Source organism: Oryzias latipes, chromosome 17 (assembly GCF_002234675.1).
Source record: "Oryzias latipes chromosome 17, ASM223467v1".
Taxonomy (NCBI): domain Eukaryota; kingdom Metazoa; phylum Chordata; class Actinopteri; order Beloniformes; family Adrianichthyidae; genus Oryzias; species Oryzias latipes.
The window spans coordinates 25405858-25424646 of NC_019875.2; the positions used below are offsets into that span (position 1 = coordinate 25405858).

General features: G+C 39.7%; 2 protein-coding genes and 1 long non-coding RNA gene across 17 annotated transcripts in view; 2 read left to right on the forward strand and 1 right to left on the reverse strand.

Moving 5' to 3' along the window:
- The window catches only part of LOC101162786 (histone-lysine N-methyltransferase 2C), a 68053-nt gene extending 62576 nt beyond the window's left edge, over positions 1-5477 (forward strand). For all 13 annotated transcript variants that reach the window (XM_023965546.1, XM_023965550.1, XM_023965548.1 and 10 more), the window contains 7 exons: positions 17-153; positions 235-377; positions 468-642; positions 727-843; positions 922-995; positions 1689-1797; positions 3634-5477. In XM_023965546.1, coding sequence (XP_023821314.1) covers positions 17-153; positions 235-377; positions 468-642; positions 727-843; positions 922-995; positions 1689-1797; positions 3634-3726 — 848 coding nt within the window. In that variant the 3' untranslated portion in view covers positions 3727-5477. The remainder of the gene's footprint in view (positions 1-16; positions 154-234; positions 378-467; positions 643-726; positions 844-921; positions 996-1688; positions 1798-3633) is intronic.
- A 3368-nt stretch (positions 5478-8845) lies between these two features.
- The window catches only part of LOC101160591 (5'-AMP-activated protein kinase subunit gamma-2), a 31916-nt gene continuing 21972 nt past the window's right edge, over positions 8846-18789 (forward strand). Inside the window, exons 1-3 of one of the 3 annotated variants that reach the window (XR_910464.3) lie at positions 8846-9117; positions 10258-10326; positions 14551-14800. Coding sequence is in view for 2 of the 3 variants with exons in the window: in XM_004079263.4 (XP_004079311.1) it covers positions 9034-9117; positions 10258-10326; positions 14551-14800 (403 nt within the window). In the remaining variant the exon portion in view is untranslated. Of the gene's footprint in view, positions 9118-10257; positions 10327-14550; positions 14801-16612; positions 17091-18789 lie in introns of those variants that run through there. The other 2 variants (XM_004079263.4, XM_011486876.3) reach the window with 2 other exon arrangements.
- On the reverse strand, positions 15586-16573 carry LOC105356254. The gene is made up of 3 exons (XR_002292204.2): positions 16348-16573; positions 16171-16232; positions 15586-16065 (listed from the first exon to the last, which is right to left on the reverse strand). It is a non-coding gene; the product is annotated as an uncharacterized LOC105356254 (long non-coding RNA).

Consider the following 18789-nt stretch of genomic DNA (forward strand, 5'->3'; position numbering starts at 1 on the left):
GTCTGTTTGCATTTAGGGGTGTGGGATAAGGTTCTTGGCCCAGTTGCTGAAAAAAGATCAGAATCAGGAACTCTGCAGCTTTTCCCAGTTTATCTGAAAGGAGAGGATCTGTTTGGACTCACAGTACCCGCCGTCACCAAGATCACCGAATCGGTTTGTAGCATCTCTGGATGTTTTTCCTTGAGCGTTGGTATTTTATAAATAAAACCTGTTGTTTTTTTATTTGTCCTGCAGCTCCCAGGAGTGGAGTCCTGCGATCGGTACTCTTTCCGTTACGGACGCAATCCTCGTTTGGTTTTGCCTCTTGTGTTCAATCCTGCTGGATGTGCTCGTGCCCAGCCAAGAACCAGCTCTCCCTACACCTCACTGGTGATCAGGTAAAGTGACGTTTTGTTGATGTGAGGAAGACTTGGCCATGTACTTCATCTGTATTTTAAATTTTTTTTTTTTTTTTAATTTCTCCTCAGGCCACAGCCACAAGCTGCGTCAAGCAGCAGTGCCAGATCCAACCAGAATGTGGCCCAAGGAGAAGGCGGGGTTCCTCACAGTAAGACTCCAGTTGTTCACCCGAGATCCTCCCAGTACCGCTGGATGAAGAGTGAGTGGCGGGCTAATGTTTATTTGGGCCGCTCTCAGATCCAGGTGAGTTCACCTCGGTTAAGCCCGGAGCTTTCTGGGTCTGCCTTGCCTTTTTAAATCACTAGAAAGCTGTAAATGTCTCCTCAGGGCCTGGGCCTGTTTGCTGCCAGAGACATTGAAAAACAATCCATGGTAATCGAGTACAATGGAACCATCCTCCGAAATGAGGTCGCCATCAGGAAAGAGAAGGTTTACAGATCGCAGGTAATACTTAGTTGGAAAAACTCCAAAGTTCCGTGATTTTTCTTTTTTTTTATATACATTTTTTCTCTTTTCTCACAGAACCGAGCGGTGTTTATGTTCCGCATCGACAGTGAACATGTTGTTGATGCCACTCGAACTGGAGGGCTAGCGAGGTACTCTGAAAATATACTCATTCATAGAAATTGTTGTCTTTTTGTTTTCCTATATGTAATATTTAACCCTTTTACTACCACAGCTGTCAGCAGCGACAGAATAAGACACGCAGTCTGAAGCGTAGAAAAGCTGCTTTTTTCCGCAGCAAAATCTGTTAGTTTACGTTATTGCATAAACACCACTACTATGAGGTGTTGCATATCAGTGCAAAACTACTTTTCTCTGCTTCCGAACCTGCTGGAACTTAGACGGTTACAGAGTTGTGGTAATTCAAACAACGACAACACTTCAGTGTTAAAGGGTTCAAACTAAATGTGTTCATCAGTCTCAATTTTTAAACTAATTTTTCTTTAATTTTATACTTTGCACCAAAAGATCAAATAATGAAGTAAAATTACACAAGAAGGTAATGTAAAAATAATCAATAACATGAATTTAAATTATTGTATAATTTATCTATTTTTAACAACTTTTCTTTAAGAAAATGGGGGGTTCATAATTGAGTTTTAGAAGCATTTCTATGTGAAGTATTTTGTTTTTTCAGTTGTTGATGGATAAATATACTTCTTCATAGTATTGAACATCATAGCTCATATGTGATGTATAAACTATTCCTGAGTTGAAAGCGAAAACTGTTCCTGCAGGGCTGGGAGCAGATGTTGAGCTTTTATTGGTCTTTGTTTTGATTGCAGATATATCAACCACTCCTGCGCCCCCAACTGTGTGGCAGAGGTGGTCACCTTCGAGAGAGGTTACAAAATCATCATCAGCTGCGTTCGGAGGGTTGAAAAAGGCGAGGAGGTGAGTGTTTTCTTCAAAGCAGTAACTTAGATGTCAAGTCGCTCGCCTCAGTTGCGCAGCTGCTCTGGCCGCTAAATTAAAAGCCCAAGGTTATTTTATTATTTATTTTTTGTAAATATGGGATCAGTGAAAAAAAAGGGGAAGAGTCTTCGACTTCAAAGAGGAAGATATTCACTGGTGATGGACAAAACAAGGAGTCTTCCTCGACAGTTGTTTCCATGTACCAATATGTACATAATATGCAGCGACCGACTCTCCTACACGTATGCTGATGATGAAGTTGAAAGCACAGCAGACTTTAATAGTACATCTAGAAAATACATGTTTGATGACGATAACACCTTGGCATCCGTTTTTAGCCTCCATTTTTAGGTTAATGGAAAATCTAAATCTAAGTATTTTACAGAGAATGAATGTTTAAAAAAAATAAAGCTGTTTATTTTTGTTGTACTGTATTTTCACGGCCATGGGGCGCACTGGATTAAAGGGCGCAGTTTCATTTTTGGGAGCTTTTTCTGCATTTAACACATACAAAAGGCGCACCGGGCACGTTAAAACATGTATGCTAGTGTGTGTTTTTAAAAAGGCAGCGGGAGCAAAACTGAGTTGGCTGTGCCGTCAATCAGCATCTAAAAATCCATCAAAGTCCTCATCTTCTGTATCTGAAATGAACAGCTGGAGATGGGCTAAATTTCTGTCAAACATGCCAGGTTCCCTTTCATCATTGTCAGAGTCCGTCTCGTAGCCGTGCGGCTCCTCATGAATTTTGCGAAAGCGCGACAAACATTTCAAAGGCCCTTTTTATAAAACAAAAGCACCATGACGGACCACGATGGTGACTGTGGAGACGCTTTTCCCAGCTGTTCTCTGATCGCTGATTCATCGCTCCAGTCGCTCTTCCAGCTCTGACCACCTCGTCTTGTTTCTTGACTGTGGGAGTTCGTTTTCCAGCTTCCTCCACTTGCGAACCATGGATTCATTCATCTTGAATTCTCTGGCAGTCCTCGATTCCCATGTTCCTCCACGTAGCTGATAGCTTAAACTGCTTCATAAGCGTGTCTCTCTGCATTTTCAGGGTTACCAAAACGATGTTGTTCTGCATAATGCACATACCTGCCTTTAGTACTAAAGGGGTGTCTTCTTTCACGTCCACACTTCCCTCCTTACCGTTCTCATGCTGTCCTCTCCTACGTCCTTTTTACCGAAGTCGCACAATAACACATTAGGCGCACCGCCACATAGGGCGCTTCGTACATTTTGGAGAAAATGTAAGACTTTTAAGTGCGCCTTATGGTCGTGAAAATACCCTAATAATTTCTCTACGGCAAAACTAAATTAGGCAGCCGTCTGTTAAGAGTCTTGAGCACAGAAAATAGTCCTCTGTGTTAAAGAGGAATACACAACGAATCAAGGTTAAAACAATTGTTTTCCCCTGAAAGAAGATCTGAGCCTGAATTCTCAAGTGTTGTGATGATGTTCTATGAAGAAAAGAAAAACTGTAATGTTCCCTTTATTGAATTTGTACAAATCAGCAACTTTGTTTCATTGAATCTTCATCTCCTGTAAAATATCTACTGACTGTTCAAAAATAGTCTTTTTAAACTAAATTTCATGTCGAAGCATTTTAATTTGAAAAATAGATTCTTATTTGTGGACCGGAATCTTAGAATTATTCAACGCCAACACAGGTGTGTTTAAATTATTGTCTGACATTAAACCGGCCCGTGGCCTGAAAAGGTTGGGGGGGCACCGATTTAGAGGGGGGGGGGGTAACGTTGACTGATGCTCATCTAGAACTGTTGTGTTTTGTCTCCCCCCACCCCGTCACCCCTGCAGCTGTGTTTCGACTATCAGTTTGACGCCGTGGAGGGCCGGCACAGGATTGCTTGCCACTGCGGCGCCCCTAAATGCAGAAAGTGGATGAACTGAAGGAAAAAAAAAAAGAGAAACCCAAATAAATATTATTCACTGCGGCGCACGGCCAACTCGGCTTAAAGAAAGGGACTTCACACAAGTCATTTCACCCACGAGGGGGGGGAAGAAGGCCTCTGGAAGAAAGGAATCCACCCGTTTGTCCATCGGGGTTGTTAAACAGAAATAAGGTGGAGGAAGGGAGATCTCCCGGTAGCAGGATGCGACTTGTGCCATACGCGGAGGCTGCGTCGCTCCTCCGTGCGTCCGTCTGTCTGTCTGACTGTTTTTCTGCGTGTTTGTTTGATGTTCATGGGTTGTGGAATCCACCAGCGAATGAGAAAGCACTGTGCAGGGTGCGGCCTTATTGCTTACTAAGGGCAGGCCCTTTTGTTACATACTGTCAATGTAAACCGTATGACTAAATGTAGACATCACTGAATGAGGAATGTACAGCAGTGAATACCGTGAAGGGAATATTAACTTGCACTAAAAAATAAAAAAAAATAGAAAAAAAAAGACCATACACATGAAAACTTTTGAATACTTGATTCCATGAGTCAGTTTTATCATAGGTCTCAGTCATGTGATTTGTGTGGAATTCGAGAGGTTTTGTATTTATTACCGAGTGAATGAATTTTATTCTTTAAATGAGATTGACTTACAGAAGGTCTCTAGATTGCTATTGTTTTTGAAGACTGAAGAAGACATGCTGTTACTTTTTTTGTATAAATGTACATAAAGAAAACTATAGGAATAACGACCAAATACTACCTTAATCTTCTCGATGTTTGGGTGTTTTTAAACTGTTTTTGTTCTCTTTGTCATTGAAATTTATTTAAGATAGTTGTTATTTCAGTCAGAGTATATATTATGATTATTCTGTACAGAATTTGTAAAATAACCACAATAATTCACAAAGTATTTTTGTTGTATTAAAGTAATGTATTGTAGCGTAGTGTTTTGTGACATACACATACTTTGACCACTCAAAAAAGAAATATTTTTGTTGACTAGTGTAACCAGTTAGCAGTTACAGATTTTTTTTTTTTTTAAACCGCTCTTACAGTAGTAAGAGATCATTGTCATATGTTTGCTGTTAATCAGGTTGGATTTTAACGAACTGTGAATTAGGTTTTGAAACCCCCAAACAACTTTTTAACTTTTTATGGCAAGAACAGCAACATGTATTTTACTTGTTTGTTTTTTTGTTGTTTTTATTCTACTTTTAGCTGAAAATCTGTAATGATGTTGTGACTTGGGCGCACTAGTGTGCAACAGAATCGTACGTAGAACCGTAGCTTGTTCTACCTTTTCTTGGACAGAAACGGCATTGTGCTTAATCAAAAATATTTCTTATACTGACACTTCACAAGTCACATGCTTAGAAATGGACGTTTTTCTGCGTGCACAATTTCAAATTGACTGTAAAATTTTCCAGACAGTCTTAGAACTTGTAATGTATATGGCATGTATTTTTTTAACTTTCCGAAGACTAAATTGTATATATTTTCTCAATGAATGGTTGTAAAAAAATTGTTTCTTGGATATTTTTTTCTCTTGTATAGTACTTCAACCTGCCAGTGTGTCTGTGCTACAACTTTTTTGTTTTTCTTTCCAAGTTGTGTAAAGTAGTCCAACTTTTTTTTATTTTTTTTCCTTGTTTCATTTTTTTTGAAAATGCCTTTTGAAGTGTACAAACTGAGGTTTGGAGTTTGTGGAACTGAATTTAGAAACATTTACAAAAATAAACTATTTTACATGTTAAAGATTTGTAAGAAACAACATTTTTATTTTAGTTGTGTCTTTTCAAGCAAATTAGTCATTTTAAAAGTCATATTGTTCAGTTGTTGACATAAATGTAATTTAGATCTTGTTAAATGCAAAAATGGACTTATAGACTTTTTTTTGTTGGGGGGGGGGGGGGGGGGGGGTTTGGACACTATTATAAATCTAAAACCATAAATTGTAATAAACCATTTCTGTGGAGCAGTTAAAAAAGCCAAAGCTACAGTGTCTGGCTGGGGTAAAATGTAAGTACATAATTTAAATGATGCTGCATTTATTTACAACTAATAGATGATTAGTTTGTGTTATTGACAGGTTTGTGGGTCTCTGAAGTTGATGAAAACGGTTCAAATTCTTACCGCTCAATTCCATTTTTCATAAAACACTTTTAGATTGAACTGTCTTGAATTTTTCGTCTTGATTTTAGTTTTCTAAGTAAATAATCTAACATTACTTCTCATTAAGTCTGCACTAAATCCATATAATATCCAGTGTAGATGTAAGGGAATCCATGAACTACATTTATGTAAACATTCCTCTTTCATATCTGTAAAATTCTTTTTTTGTTATAAACTTGTCTTTGTAGATTATCCCTAAAAAAAAGAACTATCTATGGAGCTAAAAGTGAGCTCTTATTCTGGGGAGAACTGTTTTTCTTAGCATTTTTATGTGTTTTGACACCAAAACCTTAAGACTGACATTTCAACAGAAACTTCAAAAGGTGAGTAAAAGCTTCTTAAACGTTCATCTTTGTTTAAATTCTCTTTTTATTCTGTTGGAGCTAAATTAGCCGTCTTATGTTGTAGTATTAATCTAATAAATGTATCGCGTGAGGAAACTAATAAAAGATCTAGTCCCCTGTCAGATTGGTGGTCTGCTGAAAAGGGCTTTAGGAGATCAGGAGGCTCTGTGAGACGCCTGGACAGTTGGGACACTGAGGAAAGCAAAGGAGAATTGGTGAACAATGAGGACATTCAGGAGTGTGTGAAGAGGAAAAAGGTTTGCTAAGAACATTGCTTATGACAGGTTGGACACAAAGAAGGGAGATGTTGAGCTGTACAAGTGAGATGGAAGGATGTGCACACTGTTAGAATGATCAGGGACATTGATGGAAATGTGTTGACGGGCTCATAAAGTGTGATGGAAGGTGAACTTTGAAGAGCTGATGAGTGAGGAAAGAATAGAAGAGGGGGATTTTGTGAAGTAGGAAGTAGCAAAGATTGGTAAATATGAAGTGAGGAAGAGGAGGAAGAGTTGAAAGACAGTTGGTCCTGATGTCATACCTGTGGAGGTATGGATGTGTTTAGGTGGCAGAGTTTCCAACTGAGCTATTTAACAAGATCTTGGAAGAGTGAAAGGCTGCGTGAGGAATGGAGAAGTTTCTGGTGCCCATGCATATTCAAGAAGCAGGAAGTTCTTTAAACTACAGAGGAACAAAGCCAGTGGGTCACGAGAAGTTATTGGGAAGAGTAGTGGAACCTGTAGGTCAAAAATGAACATTTGTGAGCAGCAGTATGGTTTCACGCTGAGAAATTGAACCACAGATTTATTCATTCAGTCATCTTCTAAACCTTTTTTGTCCCTTTCAGGGTCGCGGGGCTGCTGGGGCCTTTCCTGGTCACTCGTGGCCGAAGGCAGGGGTAATCCTGGACAGGTCGCCAGTCTGTCACAGGGCAACCACAGATTCAATATGTTATTTGTGGATGCTGGTGGAGAAAAACAGGTCATTAGGAGATATATTGGGTCTTTGTAGATCTAGAGAAAGTCTATGATAGGCTGACAGATGAGGTTAGACAGGAACATAGACCATAATGTTTGCAGATGACATTGTCATTTAGAGGAATGCATACCGACAGCAACACAAAAAATGACAATTTAATCACTATCTACAAAATGCAAATAAATTAGAAATGACCTCATGTTTAATGTTCAACCCAACAACAAATAAGTTTTTTTTGATGACACTATTTCTATTTTTTAAAAAGTTTTTTTTTTTCTTTTTTAGTTTTCTGGATTGCTTACTTAATAATTCTGTATAGGCCACTTTTTGAATTGGTTGTTCATCATAAAATCAAACATTGGGGCTTTTTTTCCCCACAGTTGAGCAAAAAAAAAAAAAAGGATTAATCAGACCAACAAAGCCACAGTTTCACCATAGACACCAAAAGTCTCCCTTATAAATAAAGCTTCACTCCAGTTTTATCTCAGACTCACAAATTGTTCATATTTTGTTTATAATAAGGCTTTTGTATGATGTAATATGTTGCATGTAAGTGTACGTTTTGACTGTGAATGCACTAACGCCTCATCAAAGACGCGCTTGTCAAAGTTCTAAGCAAAACTGTACAGAGCCCTAGACATAACATTCATAAAATAATACATTCTTCCCTCGAATTCATAATTTGTGGCCACGATTTAAAATTTTGTGGGCGCAAATTACTATTTTGTACACACAAAAATGCATTGTGTAATCAAAAATAAGTATTTTGTATGCACAAAAATGCATTGTATATTTGTGGACACAATTATGCATTTTGTTTTCTTGAAGATACTATATTATATGTACAATATAGTTTCTTCAAATCCTACTTCTAATTTTGGCCACAAATGACCCAATTTGTACAAACAAAATGCTGTTTTTTGTGCACAAAATCCTAATTCCATCTCTCAGAATAGAAATAAAATGCACACAAAAGGGTATTTTATGGCCAAAAATTAATGTTTTGTATATGAAATGATAATTTTTTTTACACAAAATACAAATTCGTGGCCACAAATTAGTAATTTGAGGGAACATTGTTTTATGTTAGGGATAATAAAGCAGAACTTTATTTATTCCTTTATTAACTTTGATGTTTCTCTAGTTTAGGGCTCAATAGCGTGTAAATGTTTCGTCCAGGCCTCCGTAATACTGACATCTGTTGGTCAAACATCTGCCTGACAGACCAAACCAAGTGGTGTTCTGTCACAGTTTGTTTACCTTTAGTTTTCTTGTCGGTCTGCCTTCGCATTTGCCTTCATCCAGTTCACCTTTTCTTGGCTTTTTAGTCAAATATAAAAAAAAACAAGGAAAGTGGAATTCAAAAACATGCAGTTGGGATGCGCTGTTTCACTGCGTTACAGAACTCGTCAGGCTCAACTATTAAATACAATTGTATTCATAGGATAGTGAGCAGTAGGTAGCAAAACAGTAGAAATGAAAGTTTTTTTTTTATGAAAAGCGTAAACGATATACATTTGTTTTTTGTTTTTGCTGCGTTTTCTTTTTCTTCTGGCATTTAAGCGAGCCTCCAAAAACAGGGCACACATTTGCGTAGGCTTGCGGAATGCCTCCATACACCTGTAAACATTCGGAGCTCGCGCTGTTTTCACTGCCGAGCCCTCACTTCCTGGTCGACGGGGCAGCGCCTCGCCTCGGTGTTGTCGTCGCGAGTGTCAGAGGCAGCTCTAGAGGGGGTGGAGGCTGCTGTCGCTCCGACGCCGTTCGTTTCGGACACATTTACTATTTGTGCTGGTTTTCAGACGGACACATTAAACATGGGCAGCACGGTGATGGACTCCAACAAGCAGAGCTCAAAGAAGACCCCAAAGAGGAGGAGAAGTCTGCGGATTAACATGCCAGTGAGTCGGTGAAGTATCAACTCATTTAGCTTCTTCCTTACTGCGACTTTTAATGAACTGTAGAGTCAAGGAAGTTGTGGGGAGAGGAGGGAAAATGAGGGCAGAAATGTTCGCCTTGTCATTTGTTTTGCTGCGTTTCGCCTGCGCCTGCGTGATGATTGACAGCTGCCTGGACGTGTTGCCTCGAGTTTGCAAACCGCAGAGCCACAATTTTTCGATTTTTAAAATCTAGTTTTCTATCATATTTTTTGTATTAACGTCCATAAATCAAGCTCTAAATCTGATGTCAGTGCAGCCAACTCCCTTGTTGTTGGAGCTGCAACAGTTGTGCAACTTATTTCTGATTTGTTGCTTTTATAGAGAGAAAATATTATACACAAGTGAGGTGAAAATACTGGATTTTTTTTTTACATAGATCCCAATACTAATTGTTTTAAAATAAAATAAAATGCAAGGTTTTGCAAACACCCTGAGCTGGTTACTTGCTTTCACCAGCCTTACCTTTTTGTTATTCCACCACTTTTAATTTATAATCATCTCTACTCTTTGATTTTTATTCACCTGACAACCTAGAAACTACAAGTTTGCATTTTTAATGTCTCCAACATCTCCGTGCCTGTCTGTGAATCTGCTTCCTGGTCTACATTTTTGCACAGTCAGCATTAATTTTGCTTAAAAACCACAGAAAGCAAGTATCACTTCAATATTTCGGACTTTAAACGTGTCTAACGTACAGTCTGAGACGCTGAGAACAGCCCTCCTAATCGAAATGCACTGATGAATGCCGGCCAGTTATTGTGGCTGACACCCAAGTGCAAAATGTGGGAACTTGCCACTGCGTTGCGAACTTCCCCATCCTTATTTGTGGTGGCAAACTTGCATAAGGAATAACAGAGGACCTTCCCAAAGCCGCTTCTACATGGCACAGTAATAAAGCATCGGTTTTGCGTTGTTATGCATCACGTAGATGTCTCTGCATCATGTTATTGCTCAGTTTTCTGCAGCGTTTAGGGAGAGTCAGGTCTTTTAGCCATCGTCATTTTTGTTTAAAATAATTTCTGTTTTTGTTGGTGTGACATGCAGCTGAACTTCCTTGATTCTTCCCAGAATGTCTGACAGCGAGGTCTCTGTTCTGTGCAGGACTTTGGTGCGTTTACTGCCTCTCCAGCGGCGGAAACCGGTTCTTCCTCCAAAAGCGGCACTCAGACGGTACATTCAGTCATTTTTCAGTTATATATATTATTATATATATATTTATAAATATTATAATTGACATTTGTTTACAGTTTCATCTCATTTGGGTCTCTCTGTTTGGGCTGAAGTCATTGTAAGCTGTACTTTTAGAGGATGCACTTGAAGCTGTCGTCCTTCTCCTGCCTTATTACGCCTACAGTGTTCAGGCAGAGCACAAACAAACACTAGGAAATAGATTTTTTTTTAAGGAAAGCGGCGTTCTCTTGCCGTCTGCTCCTGTTCTTTGGAAAGCGTTCAAACTGGACCCCCCCCCCCCCCTCCAGACTAGATGCATATTTCAGTTTTAGCTGGGATAAAAGCCGCACCGTCTCGTGTTTTGCTGGAGCGTCCAGACAAAACCCCTCTGATAGCTGCTTCACTTACTTTAACAAGCTCTTGCACAACTGCAGATTGAGATTTGTTGGCAAACAGAAAAGATGGGCGTGTGCTCTCCCTCCCTCAGATTACCACAGGATTGGTTTAAAGAGAAATGTGCCCCACGGAGCGCGAGCACCGGGAAAGTAGACCAAACAGGCCTTCCCTTTCGACTTTATCTTATCACCAACTGTATTTGGACCTTCTAACCTTCATATCGGAGTGGATTCATTTTCTCCAAATCAGCAGTTTTCTCTTTTTCCTCACATTAACGAAGAATTTTTGTTGGGTTTTTTTCATGGAGGAGCCGTGTTGCCAAAACACCCTGTTGCATTTGACTGTTTCCAGCAAAAACTGTCTCCAAAATGGAGTTTGGTTGTGGAGCTTCGGCAGCCAACGGAGGGTTAAATAACTTGTTGGCACATCCAGATCAGGCAGCAGGCAGTGGTGGGAGGAAGCTCTTTCTGTCTCCTGCTAGATTAGCTGCCATCTCTCATGGTCTGTTTTGATGTGCATATCAAACAGTGAAAGATTTCTCCGTGTGTTTATGTAATTTGGACCTTGGGGAGGCAGACACATAAAAGCACGGAGCCATAATATAAAAAAAAAAAAAAAAAAAAGCCTGCAGCCTGTTTTTGACATATTTAGAGCGGTTGGACTCATTGTTTTGTATTTAAACATGAACAAAATGGGAATTTTGTTATCTCTGATCATTTCAAGACAAATATTTTGCAGGGAATATTCTTTTCACTTGACTGTTACACAAATGTTGAGTCAAATACAGCAAACCCCCCCCCCCCCCCCCCCCCCCCCCCCAAAAAAAAATGCTTTGTCATGCTGAATCCAATGACTTCCTCTTATTGCTATGGACATGTAAAAGCCCAGAATCCAGAGTCATTTCAAATAGTGAGATTTTTTTATTCCTTTCCCTGCAAACATGTATTCTCTGTTTCCCAGGAGCCGCAGCACTGAATTATTTACAGCAAGGTAAAGACGTGCACAAATGTATGGGGTCAAATCAGGATCAGCTTCCCGGCGGTCCAATTGGCTCAAAGCCCCGCCCCCAAAGTAAAATTAGGATCAACTAATGATTTTGAATCAAACGATTCAAAAACAAAGAGGGTGAAAATCCAAACAGCAGCTGTTAGAATAAACCTTATTTTTCATTTGGAAACAGTTTTAGGTTAATTGTTTTTTTTTCCAGTTTCAAATTTGTTTATTTGTCTTTTTTGCTCTTTTTTGATTTCTCTTTATAACCCCAGTTGCTTATGAAAGTAAAGTGAATGAAAAACCAGATAGTAAATTTGAAGACAAAAAAAAAGTCAAAATAGTTATAAACTGGATAGAACGCCACATGCATATGGTGCAGCCTGTGTCATCCCACCTCTGATGCACCAAACTTTGGGAAAACATTATCGCTGCTGTACGGTGTTCCTTCCCTAGATCACGGTTCACCTTTTGCAGTCTTGCTGTTTTGTGGATTATTTTCACCGTGTCTTTGCTTTTTTAAAATTTAGTAGCACTTGGGGCTGGGTTGATAAAATCAATTAAACAATCTGAATCGATCAAAGCTTAATAAATAAATAATAGATCCATAGAAGGAGAGATTGATCTTCTTTTATGCCTTTACATTTCCAGTGAACTAACAGCAGTAAAGTCCGAGTCGGCTAGCTTGATGCTAACGTATAATGGAATTTCCCATAGGACGGCTAATGCTAACGCTCGGTCGACCTGAACATACATCGCTGACTAAATGAACAGCTTTATTTACTCACAGGCAGGAATTTTCCACATTTTTTAAACGGGTGAAACCATGTACTGTATAGTGTTGAAAATCTCATTAGTTTAGTATTTCACTAATACATTTTACAGTATTCGAACTGTATCAGACTAATATGAATAACTCTATATAGATTATTATTGTATTTTCTATACAAATATGTCTAATTGTGGAAACCGTATAAATTCAAAACTGAATCGAGTGGACCGAAAGAATCGTGAATTGAATAGATTCTGGAAATAATTGGTGAGACCCTCCCCTAATGGCGCACTGTATTCTACGTCGGATTGGCTGTTGATCATGTCAATCAATCTCTTCCGTGTCGTGTTGCTTGTACAAAGAACGTGCAGTTTCCAGAATCACATAAATCTGTATTGCAGTCAGATCTTTGTTTTTTTACTCTAGAAAACTGGATTCATTTTTCTATGAAAGTTTGACCTTTGACATCTTAAACAAGAAAGAAAAGTGTTGAAATGTCCGTGTCTGTCTGAAAAACATGTATAAAGTGTTTAGTGAAGGCTTTATACAGCCGTAAAACATCCATAATCGCACTTCAGGAGGGCCACTGTACGCCACACCAAAGGAGGAATGACTCAGGCAGCAAGAGATGCTGTTTTGGAGTTGAAATGCATTACCACCGTCTTTTTCACCCGATGCCAATCATGTCCCGGTAGCCAATAAGCTCAACGCCCCGCCCCCACAAATAATTAGGCTCAGCAGCGAAAATTCAGAATTGACACCGTAAATTGAGGACTGAAAACGAAGAGGGAAAGAAACGGCAAAAAACCAAAGTTGAATAGACAAAACAGCAGCTTTGTTGGGCAATGTTGGGGCTTCCCAGCCGTACAGTTTACAGCCAGATGCCATCTTAGACGAGGAAAATGTCTTTGTCTCTACGTGGATGAATCAGAATGGAGCGGACCAGAAAGCTTGTGTCCATGCCAACATATTATTTTTGATGTCGAAACGACTAGATTTGTCATTTGTTTGGTCTACCGATGCTCGATTTGATTGAAGAAATACTCAGAAAGGAACATTTAAGATCAGTTTTCTTTATATTTATCCTCCATCATCAGAAAAATGTTAAAATTGCCAAAAACACCATTTTTTACAGGAGTGGGTCTTGAAATCGCTGCACAGACTCGGGATCGCTCAACATGATGTAGAGAAAAGTCTACCAGAAATATACAAAACTCTGAAGAACGTGCTTCAGGCTCTTTAGGACGAACTGAAGTATTTGCAACATCAACTATTGGTTAAGTCAATTGGGTTCTTGCGTCATAAGTTAATATACCTGGAAAAGTCATTATCTTGTTTCCTCAAAATAGCAGCATGCACTTTCAAGACCCGTTTTTACAAGAAAGTCGCCTTTGTTCTGCAACTCCCTGCTTCCGATCTCGACTAAAACAAAGTCTGATGTGCTGATCAGTGAGTTCCCCGAGTTAACTCTTTCAGCGCTTGATGTTTGGTCTTATTTTTAACTCTGATAAGGAGTGAACTTTGTTCCGTTTCGATTTAGAATGACTTATCTGCAACAACAAGGACTAAGTAGGCCACTCTGGCAAAAATAAAAGCCCTTTATCTCTGCAGAAAGAGCCGTCCTTCTGTGATGACTACATACGGGAGTTTGTCATTGAAAAACAATCCTTTTTGTCCCGACACGGTGTCATAGTTTACTTCTGTTTTTCAAAAGTTAACAGTGTCAAAATAACGTTATAAAAACTGACCTTCTGGGGCTTTTATAATGAAAGAGTCGCGTATCCAGGAAGACCTTGAAACATTTCAAAGTTTTGTCCTCGGATATTAATAAATGTAGCTTAGCTATTAAACTAGATTATTGTGCTGCACTTTATGGGTGACTTTTTCACAAGCAGAGTTTTAAATTCCACAAAGAAGAAGTGCTCATAAAGGCAAAAATAAACAGCAATAAATCATTTTTCCTCTTTCGCAGAGTCTCTGAACGGATTGTTTTCAGAGTTCCTCTGCAGCCTCTCACTGCCTGGCATGAGTGTTTAGGGTAAGACTTCCTCTTTGTTGTCTTCCAGGGAGAGCGTCTGATCCGATCAGCCAGCCCCACCAAAGGAGCCTTTGCCAGGAGCCCCGTCAGCGTGCCCCCGACGCCCCTCTCCGCCCCGGTACAATCAAAACCCATTTCGACTTCGCCCAAAACCATCTTCCCCTATCCGTCCAATCAGAACTCCTCCTCACCAAAGTCTCCCCGCCGCCTGAGCTTCAGTGGGATCTTCCGGTCCAATTCGACAGCCGCAAGCAAGATCTTCTCCAGACACAGGAGGGGTGAGTGGACGCTTCTGTAAAAGGCGAGATTCTGACACAACCATGTCACGAAAAGAAAAAAAAAATCAAAGTTTAAGAGGAGTTCAAAGCTGTCTTTTCTTATGGATTCATTAATTTATGCACAAAGTAAAACCACATTGAAACTTCTTCTGTCTAACAGATTTGATTCCTTTTCAGTCAGAGCTCCAATGTTTGAGCTTTTCATCAATAAGCCAATAAGAAAAGAGTAAAAAGTAAAAAAAAAAAATCATGCTGTTCTTTATAGGAGCACCAGGTGCCTTTATCTCCCATCCGTAATACTTTCTGCAGCTCTTTTCATTTTTTTTGTTTGGATATATTGTAAAAGGCAGCGTGCTTTACTACATTACAAGTTTGGCAGTTCAAAGTTGGAGGAGCAGCCATCATTATAACTCATTAGAAGTATTATAGTTATGTGAAAATAAAGAACTGACTGGGTCAAACAAGGCCCGCTTTGTGAGGAGCAGAGTAAACTGGCGGATTTCTCGGTTCTTGTGCGTTTGAGCGGTGAATCACCGGCCAACAAAAGTCCGCCTGGTGTTCACGGAAACGCCTCTGCTGGAAGCGGCATGAGACGCGTGAGTCATAGGTTTTCGGATGGCGCTTTTCTGCCTTGCTTCCCCTGCTGAAGGTCAGTTTGGCAGCGGTTGGTGGAAGGGATCCTTCAGAGTCAGCGTGCTCCTTTTCCTGTGGAGACTGTAATTGATGTAGCACAACCAAAAAACATTCACTGCTGAGAATTACCACTGAATGAATCATAGCATCCCTTTTTTTTTTTTTTTAGTTCTGATTATGTAACGTGAGCTTACAGCTAAAGATCGTAGAACAACCACATTTTAGAGCCTTTTTAGATTTTCGGAAGACTTTCTTCTGACACCACAAGAGGGTGCTAAAGGCTCAGTGAAACCATCCTCAGTCACATCTCATTTTGGTCACTCATCCATATCTCTTTTATGTCAAAACATGTAAGAAATTAAACATTATAGAGCATCTTTGCCTCCCTCATATGGATGAAGGGCGGCAGATCTCCTTGGGGGTGGGGAGAACTTCTTTGCATTTTTGACAACACAAATAAAATCTCCTTTCGTTCCTGGTCTGTTCTAAAAGCGGTTTTCCTGTTGCCTGGACATCGTCAGCCTCTCAGCGCTGCAGCACCTCTGTCGCCTTTTCTGGAAGTTTCCAGACTCCCCGGAGCTCCTCGCACAGCCGTGCGGTCCGACCCCTCCCTCTCTGGTTCTCTGTTGCTACTGCAGATAAAATGTTGTGGGTAATTAAGGAATTTGCTTTTAGTTTTTCACTTAAGAAAAAAAAAAGTCAAAATGCAAGTCGATTTATTTCTTTTTTGGTCTTACTTTCAAAAATTAATTATTCCAGGGTTGTTTCCCCCCCACCGCCATCACTTTCCATGTCCAAACTGAAAGGAAAAGGAGTAAAGTCATGAAAACTGGCATCTTATCGTTTCGCGTTGAAATCTGAGCTCCTACGTTGCAGGAAACACCCAGAAGAAGTCCTTAAAGCTATCATCTTACTCTGCAACACAATTTCTCTCCACTTTTTTTCCTTCATCATCAAATTCAGATGGAAGAGCCTGCAATAAGTTCAATCACGTGATGACTGAGTGAAACAGATGCTCCTGTGCTGAATTTACTCCGACACAGGAGCAGGGGGGGGGCGGAGAGGTGCACTGCCTGAACCAATCACAGTGTCCCCTCCAAAGCCTGGCCTCCTTGTACAGGCTGCTGACACGCTTGCTATATTAAAGAGGCGCTTCCCCCCCCCCCCCCCCCCGCAGCAGCACCTGACGACTCACAGCTCTGAAGCCGCAGAGAGAGGGGGGAAAGGCGCCGCAGTCGCTCCTGCTGATATTTACATCGCTGCTCCGTGGAGTTTCAAAGTTTTCCGTCTTTTTCCTCAAATGCCTTCCGCTGAATCGGCTCTCTTTTAGTTTTCTACCCGGAGACAGCCTCTCTCACGCTTAAGAAGTTATGAAAATCCCCATAAATGCTAGAATTGGTGTTCGGCAGCAGAATTTCTAAGCTGAACTTGTTTTTTTTTTAAACACCAAAGTCAAGGAAAGTGAGTCCAACTGGGGGTGTTTTCGAGCTGCTTTTGGGACCTTTTCTTCATGCAGATGGTCATGACCAAATTCATTTTTGAGCCAAGAACCCAACGCTTTCCATGAAGAGGTTTGGCAGCCTGAGGAGGAGCAAAAAACAAAAAGAGCAGGTTGGGTTAGGAGGGAGGCATCAGTCCGAGGCGTCATGTCTGACGGGTAACGTGCTGCGCTCCTCATCCTCTTTACCATTCCCTGCTGTGTTCTTTTAAAAATGTCAATTGTTCTATTTAATATCTGATTTATTGTCACTTTAAACTGCAGAAGTGATTTGGACCATTTTGTTTTTGCAGTTTTTAGGCAAAACTATCTAGATCTGGTTTATTATCTTCGTTCTTTAAAGGGTTTGCAGATTTTATTAAAATAACTGTAAACTATACCTCCTTTTAGTACAACTGTTTTAACTGCTGATTCATCCTCATTAATATGCACTTTTTCTTCATCCACCTTTCTGCACCTAAACCAGACTTCTAACTAATGATGGAAGGACATTTCACTTCCAGAAACAGCCCAATCGATGTCAGTGACTGACCTAAAAACTGCACTGAGGGGATGGGGTCTTGTATCCGCCCAGACACTGCTTACACTGACCCAAAAATGTGTCTGTGGTGAGCCTCGCCAAAATAAAAGTCAGTGGCAGAACTGTTAATACAGACATCTCACTTGTTTTGAAGGAACTGCGCTCAGAAAAAGGCAATCTTATTTAAATCACATACAAATGCAGAAAGAGAGACTTCAGTCTTAAGAAGTTACAATTAAAAAAAAGATTATTTTAAATTGCAGGCCCACTCCGACCATCTTTTGATTTTTGTAAAAGCGTTCCCAGTGATCTTTTGATTATAATTATGCTATTTTTAAGCCAAAAACCATAAACCTGTTTCATTTTCTGGAACATTTCTACAAAGCAGCATTAGTTCATTTGAAATTTGCCTCTAGGTTGTGGGCGGGACTGTTGGTGCGAAGCAACCCCGACCCCCTTCGCCACCACATTGCTGAGAGCTCTCTGTTTAAGTCAAGCAGGGAGCTTGTAGCTTGCCCAGCATTTTTTCTATCTCACAAATGATCTCTATTTTAAAGCAGCTTATTTTTCCATCTGCTCCTAATTGACAACAATTTGGATAGATAAATAAATACTCAGAAATGCAATTTTAAGATTAATTTTCTTAATGACAAACATGTTAAAAACTAATCTTTTCATTGGAGTGGGTCTTTAAACAGGTAGGAAATCCGGCAGATAATGAGTTTTAGCAACAGTTTGGTGACATGACTAGTTATTTAAAAAATGCCTCTTATTCCAAATCCTGAGGGAAAATCCCAATGACCATTAATCAAAGGTACTATTTACAAATGAGCTGAAATGAAAAACAGCAGGTAAAGTAACTAAGAAAGTACATTTTTATCTAAGTAGCACTTTTTACTGAATAAAATCACAAAGTGCTTTACCAAAAGAAAGCATAAAACCCAAACACAAACGGGTTAAAGCATCCAACATTGACAGGACCTGCTAAAAACGATGATAAAAGTTAAAAGCACCATTTGACTAACATTAACTAAAAGCTTTCCTAAATTGAAATATCTCAGCCTGTGTTTAAAACACTCAAAGTGGATTTTTTTTTATTTATTTATTTGGTGATTTTACCCGAATAGAGCAGAAACACTGAATGGTGTTCGCTATGATCACAGCCGTACCGCCAGACCTTAGCAGGTGTGGAGAGAGACGAGGCGAGTGTGCAGTGATGGTTTCTAGTTTTTTTTATTAAAGTGGTTGAAATTATTTTCCTTCACCAGAAAGACTTTTTTTTTAGTTGTCCTGTAAGTATATATGCATTTTTATACAATCTTTTTTTTTATATGTATA